The sequence below is a fragment of the Chlorocebus sabaeus genome, chromosome 28 (assembly GCF_047675955.1).
Source record: "Chlorocebus sabaeus isolate Y175 chromosome 28, mChlSab1.0.hap1, whole genome shotgun sequence".
Classification (NCBI taxonomy): domain Eukaryota; kingdom Metazoa; phylum Chordata; class Mammalia; order Primates; family Cercopithecidae; genus Chlorocebus; species Chlorocebus sabaeus.
Genome location: NC_132931.1, coordinates 10,091,841 through 10,104,837, shown reverse-complemented (window position 1 = coordinate 10,104,837; position 12,997 = coordinate 10,091,841). Strand labels below are relative to the sequence as shown.

General features: G+C 55.4%; 1 protein-coding gene across 6 annotated transcripts in view; it reads right to left on the bottom strand.

The window, feature by feature from the left end:
- Positions 1-12,997, bottom strand: part of DTX2 (deltex E3 ubiquitin ligase 2) — a 47,451-nt gene that overhangs the window by 10,731 nt on the left and 23,723 nt on the right. For 5 of the 6 annotated variants that reach the window (XM_008018415.3, XM_008018414.3, XM_008018412.3 and 2 more), the window contains 2 exons: positions 6,396-6,496; positions 1,113-1,253 (listed from right to left, as the gene is read on the bottom strand). In XM_008018415.3, coding sequence (XP_008016606.1) covers positions 1,113-1,253; positions 6,396-6,496 — 242 coding nt within the window. The remainder of the gene's footprint in view (positions 1-1,112; positions 1,254-6,395; positions 6,497-12,997) is intronic. The other variant, XM_073012712.1, reaches the window with a different exon arrangement.

Genomic DNA, 12,997 nt, shown 5'->3' with positions numbered 1-12,997 from the left:
TGGGCCGTGCCTCGCCTCTGCCCAGCGCTGGTGAGGCCAGGCACAGCATCCCACCCCCGCCACCCACCCCAGCCCTTGCAGCTTTTCAGAATGGAAGGGAGCTTTCCATTAGCCACATGTCTCAAAAGGGTCCAGCCAGGTGACCCGCCAAGAGCCTGTCCTTCCCAGGTAAACCCAAGTGCCACAGAAGGTTGCCAGCCCGGCCTGCCAACGAGTCCGGCTCCTCCCCCAGGGCAGGAGCTCAAGGCCCACCCCTCCCTGAGCGCACCTCCTCGCCTGTGGGCTGGAGGTCGGACACGATCGGAAGCCACCCTTGCCGCATGCCAGGTGCTTCGAGTACTTCCTAGTCCTTGCCCAGCCCCTCTGCTAAGCGGAGGCTCCGGGAGGACCTGCTGAGATGACACAGCCACTGAGTGCCAGCAGGACCACAGCCACCCTCCCTGCCCGCCACCACGCCCACTCGAGAGAGTCTGGACTGGCCGCAGTCCACACTTCCGCAGCCCGGGGGTGGAAGCAGGGCCAGCACCCGCTTGGGAAAGGTTCAGAACTTGATCATCACAGGCTGCTCCGAGCAGGTCTTGCTGTAACTCCCTGGACCTGCTGTGGTCCTAAAGCCCCTCCTTCCCTGGCCATGCAACGAGCAGGGCAGAGGTCACCAAGGGACCCCTCTCAGGCAGCCCACGTGGCGGCCACACAGGGCTGGGGACCAGGGCAGCAGACCTGGGCAGTAGACTTGGGCCACTGTCTGGGAGCCTTTCCCGAGACACATGCTGGCCCTGGCAGAAGGGACGGTTGTCCCCGCATCCTGAGCCGGGCACCGCCTATCACCCACAACTTGTTGCTTATAAAAATCACAAAGTCCTCAAGAACAAGCCCCCCTCAGGCCAGCTGTGACTAGAGGAGAGGAGCTGAACTCTGGGAATGCGGCGGAAAGTCAGCTTCCAGGGGCCGCCTCTGCTGCCGAGTGAGGGCAGGGAGAAGGGCCACTGAGCCCCTTCCCACAGGAGACTGGGCGCAGAGAGAAGGAAGAGCGTCTGTGCAGGACAGTCAGAGGCAGCGAGGCTGGAAGGAGGCTTAGCAAAGGCCAGAGAGCTTTTGGGAACAGGAACTACCTTTCACGGACATTTTCCTCAATTTCTTAACTGAGCTGTGACTTTTAGAGGCCAGACGGGAGGCGGGAGGGCTGACGGGCTGGGGTGCGCGGCTAAGACACACGGGGAGTCCAATGGCTGACATCAGAACACTCGTCATGCCTGCACGGGTGTGAGATCAGACACGCAGAGAGGGAGAGACATTAGAAGATTCATTCGGCATGTCACGCCAACAAACTCTGCTCAGGCCAAGGACGTGACACCATCAATGGCCACAGGGACCCCCAGGTCTCCCTGGGGAATGCGGCCTCTAGCGGCTGCCAGGACTACCCAGGCCAGGAACCAAAGGGTGGGGCAGCCTGGTTCATGGAAGCCCTGGCCCCAGGGCCCACAGACAAGCCTATGCCCTCAGTGCGCAGGTGGGGACCGGACGGGGCCTGTGACTTCAGGAGAGCAGAGGGCGGAAGACACCACTCCAGGAAGCCGCCCAGGGCATGGGGTCTCCTGGGTGGGGCTGCTCCAAGGGCTCAGCTTCCCCAGGAGGCCCTGGGCCTTCCTGGCTTGGGGTTACCAGGCCTCCAGCTTCCACCTGGCGCTCGCTGTGTGGGCTCCACACCCCTCCTGGCTGATCTGGGTGCCACGGCCTTCATGGACGCACTGGGGTGGACGGGCAGGAACGTGGCCCCTGGGCCTGCTCCCACACCGCAGCGTCCTCATCCTGTGAGGGCTGGGCTGCAGCAAAGCCCCAGGCTGTGGCTCTGATGCCCTCGGGCAAGGGTGGGCCTGTGGTCAGCAGCTATGCTGAGACGGACCGGCCACGCTCTCCAGGGCTCACCGCTGCCCAATACCTGCAGGGAGCCCCGCACTTGTCCTGGGGAGAACCTCCTCTGACACTGCTTCCTTTGTGCTCCCTGATGACCTAGCACTTCCTGGGACACAGCGTGTCCTCCTGCTGGAAGAACCCGTTCCTGCCACACCCTCGGCCTACCCCGCTCTCCATAGTGCCAGCTCCCTGGTCCTCCCTGTCATTCGTCAGTCAGGTCAAAATCACCTCCTCTCCAGGGAAAGGGGAAGCCCGGAGCTTCTTAGCCATCCCTTAAGGTGGCTTTCGGGGTCTGCAGAACCTGGCTCAGAGGCTGGGCACAGCCGGGTGCCGGGGGAGTTGGCAGAGATCCCAGCCCCCCTGGACCCCACTCCCCATCCAGGAACAGACGGCGTGACTCAGGGGTGAGGGGCGGCCAGGCCAGTCACGGCGCCCCCACTAGAAGAACAAAGTTTCTCAACCCGGCACATGTGCCTGGCTATGGGGACAGAAGCGGAGGCCAGCCACCAGCCTGGGCAGCACAGCCAAGGCGGGCAGGGTGAGTTGCAGTGGCTGCTCAGCAGGAGACACCAAAGCGTGCATCAGAGGGCGGAGGTTCGAGCCCGGGAGCGTAATGCCCTCAACGTCCCAAGCTTGTTCCTGGCTCAAATGCAGTTCCTGTGGGAACTGAATTTCGGGTGGAGAGAAGGACAAGCGGGCGCGATGGCAGAGAGATGGGAGAGGACAGGGACAGGTGCAGCTTTCCTTAAGAGAACCTGGTGCCTCTGCACTGCCCGCGTCTTCTGGGAGGACCAAAGACCAGAACACGTCTCCCTACCCAGGGTTCTCCGGCAGCACTGCCTCGGTGGGCAGCCCTTCCCTGAACACCGCCTGACGGGGCCTGTGCCTCCAAGCCTCCTGCCCCGCTCTGCTGGACTCCCCCTGCTATGCACTCTCCTCTGTTTCTATGGACTGTCTTCCCTCAGCACCAGTTCCACGAGGTCCTGCCCGCAGCTGCATCTCCAGTGCCTGGTCCCTGGGAGGCCTGCAGCCCTCTGTGTTTGCTGAGGAATGAAGACATCCCTGGGCTGCCACCAGCCCCCAGGAGGCCACAGCCACATGAGCGACACGCGTGTCCTTTTCAACGCAGGACCCACTCCCCTGAATTCAAGTCACAAACACACAAGTTTCAACCCAGAAGCCTGGAGAGAAGGAGGGCTAGGGACAGCCCCCCAAACTCCTGACAGCCCCCAAATCACCTGAATAACTCAGAGGGCCACAGCCTTTTTCTCTACCCATCTGGGAGGATTCCCGCTGTCAGAGCCCCGAAGAGTGAAGCCCCCACTCACTGACTCTCACTTCCAATTTGCAGACACCCCTCCTTCTAACACCCAGGGCCAGGGCTGAGATCCAAGCCTCTCCTCTATGTGCTCTGACCTCCCAGCCTGGGTTCGAGCCCAGTGCCAGCCCTCACCAGCTGACCAGTCCTGGGCGGGCTGCTGACACCCACCCCTGCCCCGGGCAGCAGTGTGAGCTGTGGATGGACCGCTGTTGTGACCAGAGGAGGGGTGAAGACCCTGGCCCCAGTCTCACAGTCCCTACCCCCACCCGATAAAGGAGGGGCTGGGCTATGCCACAGCCAGGGGAGCTGTCACCTGGAGGCACTGTCACCTGGAAGCAGTGCCTCCTGCACCCAGTCCTTCCAAAGCATGACCTCCTGGTTATAAACCTCCTTGAAAACCCTGTGCGCGAAGACTCGTCTCTGCAGCCGGGCATGGTATAACTCCTCAACCCACAAGCACGCCAGGGTGACAGGACACCACTCTCCAGCTCTGGCTCTGGGGTGCTGGCCAGGCTCCTCTCATTCCCCGCTCCCCTAGACAACACTCCCCCCAACAGGTACCAACAATGGGCCTTGAACTGGGGGAGACAGCAGGCTACACAGCCTCCAGGCTCTCCTATTTCCTTAGGCCTGAACCAGCTTCCCGAACCTGTTTCCCCACAAGTAAAATGGACGTTAAAATACCTACTTTGCTCCGGGATTGCTCTGGGATTGCTCTGAGAGCCACGGGGACAGAGAACAGGATGGACAATTTGGGACGCAGCCTGGATAGGACCTTCAGCCTCAAGAGCAGAGGAAGAGGGCAGGTGGTAACTCCACATCCAGGGCACTCAGATCTGTGTCATGGCCTCAGAGGTCGCTGTCAGGCCTGGCCATGAAGGCTCGCGACAGCCCCAGAGCTGGAAGGAGCTGGGCCATGAGGAACCGTGTGGGGGCCCCATCTGTTTGCCCGCAACTTGTCTCCAACACCACCACGGCCGCCCACGCACACGCGCATACCCGGTACACTGTGACCTCCCCATGGCGCCGCATGATGACTTCAGTGGGCAGGGACTTTCTAGCCAGTGCGTCTTGCTCATTCCGTCTCCCCTGCCCCACTCCAGCTCCTCTCCCTCCTGCCCCCACCTCTCTGGCTGCTCCTTCATTTTCTCTTCAGGCTTCTCTTCCCAGAGTCCCACCCGCGGTCTCTAGCACACACACTCCAATGAGGGGTCGGGGTACCCCATTCCACCGCAAACTGCTCTTCTGAGGCCCACAGCCAAATCCCACTGCCCCAGAACAGCTCCACTGGCCACTCCACAGCCATCACCCCCTCCAAACCTCCCCCCAGACTCAGCAGCACCAAACTGTCATAGGCAAGAAGGCCTGGGGCTGTGTCTCAGCTCTGCCAAGGGCTGGCAGAGAATTTTTAAATTCTCCAAGCCTCAGTTTCCGTTAATGAAAACGGGAACAAAAGCCCCTACCTCAGTGATTTAAGGATGAAATGAATTCACACACGCCAAGCCCCAGGCTGCTCCTCAGTCATGACTGGCTGCACTCCAGCAGGCCTCAGTCTACCCCCAATCCCCCCTCACAACCCCCAGCCTGACAGCTCCTGCCTCTGAATGTTTCAAGCCACACCTCCTCCTCCACTCCACCGCCTTGAAGCTGGTCAGGCCTTGGCTGGTGCCCCCAGGTCTGAGATCAGGCTTTGCACTAGCTGCCCTGCCTCCAGACTTGTCCCCTCTCAGCCACCCTGCACTATGACAGCGACTCACCTAAAATACCAACTCATTGAATTCTGCTACATCACCCTGTGAGCAACGGCAGTGCCATCCACCTCCTGACATACCTCGCACTTTCCAGAAGTTAGAAAATAACCTCAGCTGGGCGCGGCAGCTCGTGACAGGAATCCCAGCGTTTTGGGAGGCCAAAGCAGGATGATGGCTTGAGCCTGGGAGTTCAAGACCAGCCTGGGCAACATAGTAAAACCCTGTCTCTATAAAAAATAAAAAACTAGCTGGGCATGGTGGCATGTGCCTGTAATCCAAGCTACTCAGGACGATGAGGCAGAAGGATCACTTCAGCCCAGGGGTTGGAGGCTGCAGTGAGCAGCCTCTGCACACCACTGCACCACTGCACACCGGCCTGGGGAACACAGCAAGATCCTGTCTCTTATAACAAGAAAAAAAAAGGCCAGGCACAGTGGCTCATGCCTGTAATCCCAGTACTTTGGGAGGCCGAGGTGGGTGGATCGCTTGAGGTCAGGAGTTCAAGACCAGCCTGGCCAACATGGCAAAACCCCATCTCTACTAAAAATACAAAAATTACCTGGGTGTGGTGGCAGGCACCTGTAATCCCAACTACTCGGGAGGCTGAGGCAGGAGAACTGCTTGAACCTGGGAGGCAGAGGTTGCAGTGAGCCGAGATCCCGCCGCTGCACTCCAGCGTGGGTGACAGAGACAGACTCTGTCTCAAAAAAAGAAAAAAGGAAAAAGAAAAAAAAAAAACCCTGCCATGTGTGGAGCTTCTGCAAACCCTGCTAGCCAGGCTGCTGAAACAGAATGGGTGCGGGGGCCAGTGGTAGGTATTTTTAAGGATCCTTAAGGTGAAAGCATTGCTTGAGCCCAGGAGTTTAAGACTTCAGTGAGCTGGGTTAGCGCCACTGCACTCCAGCCTGTGTGACAGAGCGAGACTGTTTCACCAAAAAAACCAAACCAAACCCAAAACCGTTCCAAGATGTAAGATGTATGGTTAGTACAGCACAAGATCTGGCTGGACCCAAAAGGTGCTTCTTATTCAAGATATAAGAGTAACTACAGCCGAAATAGGTCTATTAATTCCCCACAGGGCTCCTTTAAGGAAACATTTAAAGCATTTCAGGACAGGAAAGTGACTATTTAAATATAATGCAATTCAATGCAAAAATGTTAAAGGATATGAAAAGTTCTGCACCCAAGCGCCCACCGTCATCAGGCCCCACGTCCCCAGAGAGCCAAAGGAAGGGTGCCTGGGCTCACTCTGGGGGGACAACATCACCAGAAAGAGGGACTGCTCCCCTAGGAAGCCCCTTTGGCTCTCCCTGAGGATCCAGAGAGTGACAAGGCCCCACATCACAATTTCTTCCCCACTGAGTCCCGCGGAGCACAGACTGCTCTGCAGCCCAAGGGCAGGCACCTACCTGCGAGCGCCTGCTGGACTCTGCTGGGCTTTGGCATCTGCACGGGCACAGTGGCAGGGACGCTCCCCGGGCTGCAGGACGGACCGCTGGGGAGGGAGGCACTGGGGGAGAAAAGAGCAGAGCTTACGGCGCTGCTGACTTATCAGAAACGAGAGCGAGAGAAACACTGTGTCATGGCCAAGTGGGAGTCACTGAGGTGCCTTCGCGCTTTCATGCTCCTTGGGTGCCTCTGTGTAGAGGCCTTTGGTTTTGTTTTCCTGGGCAATTCAGAGGACTCAGGAGAGGACTCAGGAGGGGTGTGGTGGCTCACACCTGTAATCCCAGCACTTTGGGAGGATGAGGTGGGAGGATCACTTGAGGCCAGGAGTTTGAGGCCAACCTGGGCAACATAGTGGGACTCCATCTCCACAAAAAATTTAAAAAGTCTGCCAAGAGCGGTGGTGCACACCTGCACTTGGGAGGCTGAAGCAGGAGGACGGCTTGAACCCAGGAGGTTGAGGCTGCAGTGAGCCATGATCACATCACTGCAGTCCAGCCTGGGCGACAGAGTGAGAACCTGTCTCAAAAAAAAAAAAAAAAAAAAAAAAAAAAAAGACTCTGAAAACAACCGTTTCACACCTATTGTGAATACAGAAAATAAAAAGATATTTTACACCCACTAGTGTTAGCAAAATGCAGTCTTTTAGGCCGGGCGCGGTGGCTCACGCCTGTAATCCCAGCACTTTCGGAGGCTGAAGCAGGTGGATCACAAGGTCAAGAAATTGATACCATCCTAACATGGAGAAACCCCGTCTCTACTAAAAATGCAAACAATTAGCTGGGCATGGTGGCATGCACCTGTAGTCCCAGCTACTCAGTAGGCTGAGGCAGGAGAATCACTTGAACCCGGGAGGTGGAGGTTGCTGAGATCGTACCACTGCACTCCAGCCTGGGCAACAAAGTGAGACTCTGTATTAAAAAAAAAAAAAAAAAAATGGCCGGGCGCGGTGGCTCAGCACTTTGGGAGGCCGAGGCGGGCGGATCACGAGGTCAGGAGTTCAAGACCAGCCTGGCCAAGATGGTGAAATCCCGTCTCTACTAAAACTATAAAAATTAGCCAAGTGTGGTGGCAGGCACCTGTAATTCCAGCTACTTGGGGGGCTGGGGCAGGAGAATCATTTGAACCTGGGCAGCAGAGGTTTCGATGAGCCAAGATCGCACCACTGCTCCAGCCTGGGCAACAGAGCGAGACTCTGTCTCAAAACAAACAAATAAACAAAAAATGCAGGTTCTCATAGCACCTGTTTAGAGGAGAAACCTGGCAGAAACCACTTTAGCAAATGATCATGACCTTCATCACCAGTAACAGACAAGTCAGTATCATAAACCCCATGATACGATGCTCTGGGAGGGACACACCGCCATTTTGGGGGGATTTAATGTCAAAAATGCATTATCTAGCCTGGGCAACAATCAAGACCCCATCTCTAAAAAAGAAAAAACTAGCTAGGTGTGGTGGCATGCACCTGTGGCCCCAGCTACTCGAGAGGTTGAGGCGGGACGATCACTTGAGCCTGGGAGTTCAAGGCTGCAGTGAGCTATGATCTCATCACTGTACTCCAGCCCAGGCTGGAGACTGTCAAAAAAGAAATAATGAAGGGCATTATCTTTGTCCAAACATGGGAAAACTTAAGACAAACTCAAATTAAGGGACATTCAATAAAGCACCTCTATGAAAGTAACAAGATTATAAAGGATAAAGACTGACAAACTGTTCCAGCCCAGAGAAGGACGGGGAGAATAAGAACTGGAAGTGAAGTGGGACCCTGGATTGGATCCTGGGACAGAAAGAGGACAGTAGTGGGAAACTAGTGAAAAATCAAGAAAAAAAAAAAACTTTAGAGTACTGTACCAGTGGTAATTTTCTTTCTTTTTGCGGGGGGCGGGGACAGAGTCTCGCTCTGTTGCCAGGCTGGAGTGCAGTGGTATGATCTTGGCTCACTGCAACCTCTGCCTCCCAGGTTCAAGCGATTCTCCTGCCTCAGCCTCCCAAGTAGCTGGGACTACAGGCACATGCCACCATGCCCGGCTAATTTATGTATTTTTAGTAGAGATGGGGTTTCGCCATGTTACCTAGGATGGTCTTGATCTCTTGACCTCGTGATTCGCCTGCCTTGGCCTCCCAAGGTGCTGGGATTACCGTTTTGTTCCCTACAATGATTATATTCAGGTCACTCATTTGGTCTTTGTATTTTTTTTTTTTTGATACAGAGTCTCACTCTGTGGCCCAGGCTGGATGGAGTGCAGTGGCATGATCTTGGCTGGCTGCAACATCTGCCTCACAGGTTCAAGCAATTCTCATGCCTCAGCTTCCCGAGTAGCTGGGATTACAGGCGTGTGCCACCACACCCGGCCAATTTTTGTATATTTAATAGAGATGGGGGTTTCGTCATGTTGGCCAGGCTGGTCTCAAACTCCTGACCTCAGGTGATCTGCCCACCTCAGCCTCCCAAAGTCCTGGGATTACAGGCATGAGGCACTACACCTGGCCACTCATTTGGTTTTAAGTCATCATATTTCTTTTTTTTTTTTTTAGAGGTAGGGTCATGCCGGCAGAGTGACGTGGGGGAAGCATGCTGGGCTCATAGAGTGGGGCTCTTGCTCTGTTGGAGCTCAAGCCCTTAGCTGGAGTGCAGTGATACGATCATAGCTCACTGCAGCCTCCACCTCCCAGGCTCAAGTGATCCTCCTGCCTCACCCTCCTGAGTAGCTGGAACTACAGGTGAGCACCACCACACCTGGCTAGTTTTTAAAATATATATATAAACAGAATCTTCCTATGCTGTCCAGGCTGGTCTGAAACTCCTGGCCTCAAGAGATCCTCCCACCTTGGCCTCCGAAAGCACTGGGATTATGGGCATGAGCCACTGTGCATGGTCTGAGTTTGTTGACTATTCTCAAACAGGATTGCCTCTGTGGCTGTGCCACGCAAACAGCAGCTTCTTGCTCTCCTCGCCTACTCCCAATCCAAAGGCAAGGCTGGCAGCGGATATGGGGACCCTGATAATGCCAAGAAGGGCAGGGAGTCTGGACACCTGGGTCAAGGTCCTGGCTCTACTGGACACTCACAGTTTCACTCATTTGGAGCAAACCCCTCCCCTTCCTCAGTCGGTTTCAACTCTTCCCCACTCTTTTTTCTTTTTCCTCGGAGTCTTGCTCTGTTGCCCAGGCTGGAGTGCAGTGGTGTGATCTTGGCTCACTGCAACCTCTCTGTCTCCCAGGCTCAAGCAATTCTCCTGCCTCAGCCTCCTGAGTAGCTGGGATTACAGGAGCCCGCCACCATGCCCGGCTAATTTTTGTATTTTTAGTAGAGACAGGGTTTAACCATATTGGCCAGGCTAGTCTTGAGTTACTGAACTCAAGTGATCCACCCACCTCAGCCTCCCAAAGCGTTGGGATTACAGGTGTGAGTCACCTGCCCAGCCCTCTTGTCCTTTTTTTTTTTTAAAAGGAAAGTGGATCATCTCTGATGGTCTCTGCAACTCTAAGGTTCTGTAAGTGAAGGCATTCAGGACCCTCTAGGGCAGCACTGAGCTCAAGCCCTGAGTTGGAGCCCAGAAAGCTGAAGTTTGGCACTGCAGATCTACAAAACAAATGAGCTGTGCAGCAGGCTAGGCATCACTGGCCCAGAGGGGCTCTAAGCCCATGGTACTCCTCCCCCCACCACCCCCACCAGAGATGGGGTCCCTGACTGCTCCACCCTGCAGAAAAATCCCAGGAAGTGAGGTCTTCCTTCACCAGGGAGAGGCACATATCCGAACGAGATGGCTTGCTTCTGTTCTAACAAGAACGAACAAGAAGTCCTTGCTTCCAAGGACTAGAGCAGAAAGCAGAAGCACAGTGAGGCTTCCAATGGGCGCTCACCCTGTGACTAGAGGGCAGGAAACCAGGAGTGTGTTCTGTAGAAAGCTCTAAAAATATCACCACTTACCCCATATAATCACAGTTCCTCCCTGGTGTGTGTCCCTGCTGTGACCTCTAGGAACTGAACCATACAAGGATACAGAGGTTCCCAAGATGGGGACCGCCAGGGGTGGATGGAACCTCAGAAGTTATCAATCGTCCTCATCATCCTCAGAGGGCTCGGACCTGCAGAACGTTCCCAGATGTGGGCACCAACTGCTCCCCGAAGTGTCCTTCTCTGAGAAGTCCCTATAGTCATGACCTCAGGCACCCTCCTCCTCTCCCCGACTCCTGGTCCGCCTATTAGGCCCTCCCTGGCTTTCCTGTCTGTGACCATCTCCAGGAGATCCCAGACAGCGTGGGAAACGTGAGACATGAGGACTCCGAGTTTTCTATGCAGGGCGAGGGCAAAGCCAGGAGGCCGGAGAGGAAGGAGATCCAAAGCCCCTCTCCAAGGCCACACCCTCTGGGATTGAGGCTGGCAGCCAGTCCCATGAGCTGCAGAGGCTGGAGACGATGCTAGAAGCGTATGCTCCCGCTCAAAGCCGTATGCGCTGGGCATGGCAAGTCCCCTTCCCGAGCCTCAGTTCCTCTACCTATGAGGATGATTCCCAAAGGCCACCAGGGCAGTGAGGAGACCCAGGACAAATACCGGTGGGGTCCAGGTCTTGCAGGAGCAGAGGGAGGTGAAGCCAGGCCCTAAGGTCCACCAGGTACTTTCCTGTAGGGCCCTAACTACATCCTGAAAACCACAGCAACAATAGAGCAGAAGGCAACCTCATAAACTGACCAGTCCAACCCTCTCTCAGCTCAAAAGAAGAGGAGGCAGGGCACGGTGGCTCACACTTGTAATCCCAGTGCTTTGGGAGGCCAAGAGTTTAGGACCAGCCTGGGCAATATAGTGAGATCCGTCTCTACAAAAAATTTTAAAAATGAGCTGGACACAGTGGCATAAGCCTGTAGTCCTGGCCACTCAGGAGGCTGAGGCAGGAGGATCCCTTGAGCCCAGGAGTTTGAGGCTGCAGTGAGCCATGATCACGCCACTTCACTCTAGCCTGGGTAACAGAGTGAGACCCTGTCTCTTAAAAAAACCAGAACAAAACAAAAAGCAAAGAAAAAGAAAAGAAAGAAGAAAAAAACAAAGAGAGAAGAGACCCAGGGCCTACCATAAGTCAGGAGCAAGGCCCCATCTGGGCCCCATGACTCCAATCCCACAAGCCAAAAGACAGGCGGCCGCAGGAGGAAGAGGAAGTGAGTTCTTTCAGAGGCAAGGGCAGGAGCAGCAGCAGCCGCCCACCACAGCAGCAAGCCACCAAGAGCTGAGCGGGCGCAGTTTTGTAGGGCCACTGAGCCATTCGGCACTGAGCAAAACGCCCACAGGCTTCACCTTGCTGAGCTGTGACAGACTGCTGGTCATAACCACCACCCCAAGCCATCCAAGTGCTATGCAGTGCCACACCCTCTCCGTTAAGGGAGACAAGAGCGTGCATGACACACTTAGGAAAGATTTCCGTCCAACATCACTGAAACACAAGTTCTGATGCTTAAAGGAATCAACTTCAGCTACCAGGAAATCTACTGCCACCCAGCAGTTCAGCCCCAGATGACACGCTTTCTTGTATCATGGTCTATTCCCAGGGGGCACGTGGAAGCTGTGCACATGAGTTCCAGGAAATTTTTTGATTTCATGCGCTCACATGGTATTTCTAGTGGCTGCCAGTAAAAAGTCGGTTCTCGGGCCTCCCCAGCCCATGGCGCTGGCTCTAGATGGGCCCCGCCTACCCTGCCTGCCCCCCTCACATCCAAGGTAACTTTCACCTGCTGCTGTTGACAAGCACTTGGCTGTGAGAACCTCACCGCCTGCTAGGTTAAGAGGTCAGATATTTACTGAGCCCCATCTGACTCTATACCCGTCAGAGGAGGGTTAACTGCAGGGGGCCTCACTACCAATCAGGCAGGGGAAAAGCCTGTTTTTCAGCACGGGGATAGGCCCGTGCAGGTGAATTACACCTCTCCAGCTCCAAGAAAACCAAAGGAATCAGGATGCACCTACACCTACCCCAGGAGACAGGCCCCTTTGAGGCTGGTTCTACTAACAGAGCCTGCTGGCCTGGTTCCCTCCTGACTTACAATGTGGGGCAAGACACAGCATGCCCAGCCCAGCACCAAGGGCAGACAGACTGGCCCAGCCACCTTCTTTTCTGTAACTTGCCTGGCCCACACCAGTAGGACCCATATCAGCACTTCTGCAGGCCCTCAGGCTAGGGATGGGGACCCCAGAGAAATATTGGGGGAAACGGAAATGGTTTAGTAAAGACCAGTGGGGCCCAATACCAGGAGAAAGGAACAAAGCCACATTAAGTCACTTGACTCAACTCCGGAATCCCGCTCGAGCACTATCCAGAAATTTGCCTCAAAATAATTCCTAAGAACTTAAGCAGCTCCAGGAGGCTGGGTGAAACAGAGCTGACAGAAGTCCCAGTGCCTCTAAGAACCCTCCTGGGCCTGTAGATAGAGTACACTGTTCTCTGAAACAGGCTGACCCAGATATTCAGGGCGGGAAGTTGAGGCAGCACCTCCCTGAGCCCGGCTTGCCTATGTCCATGTCCTCAGAGAACCCCAATAACACCTTCCTGTACTCGCAACTCCCAGAAAGATCT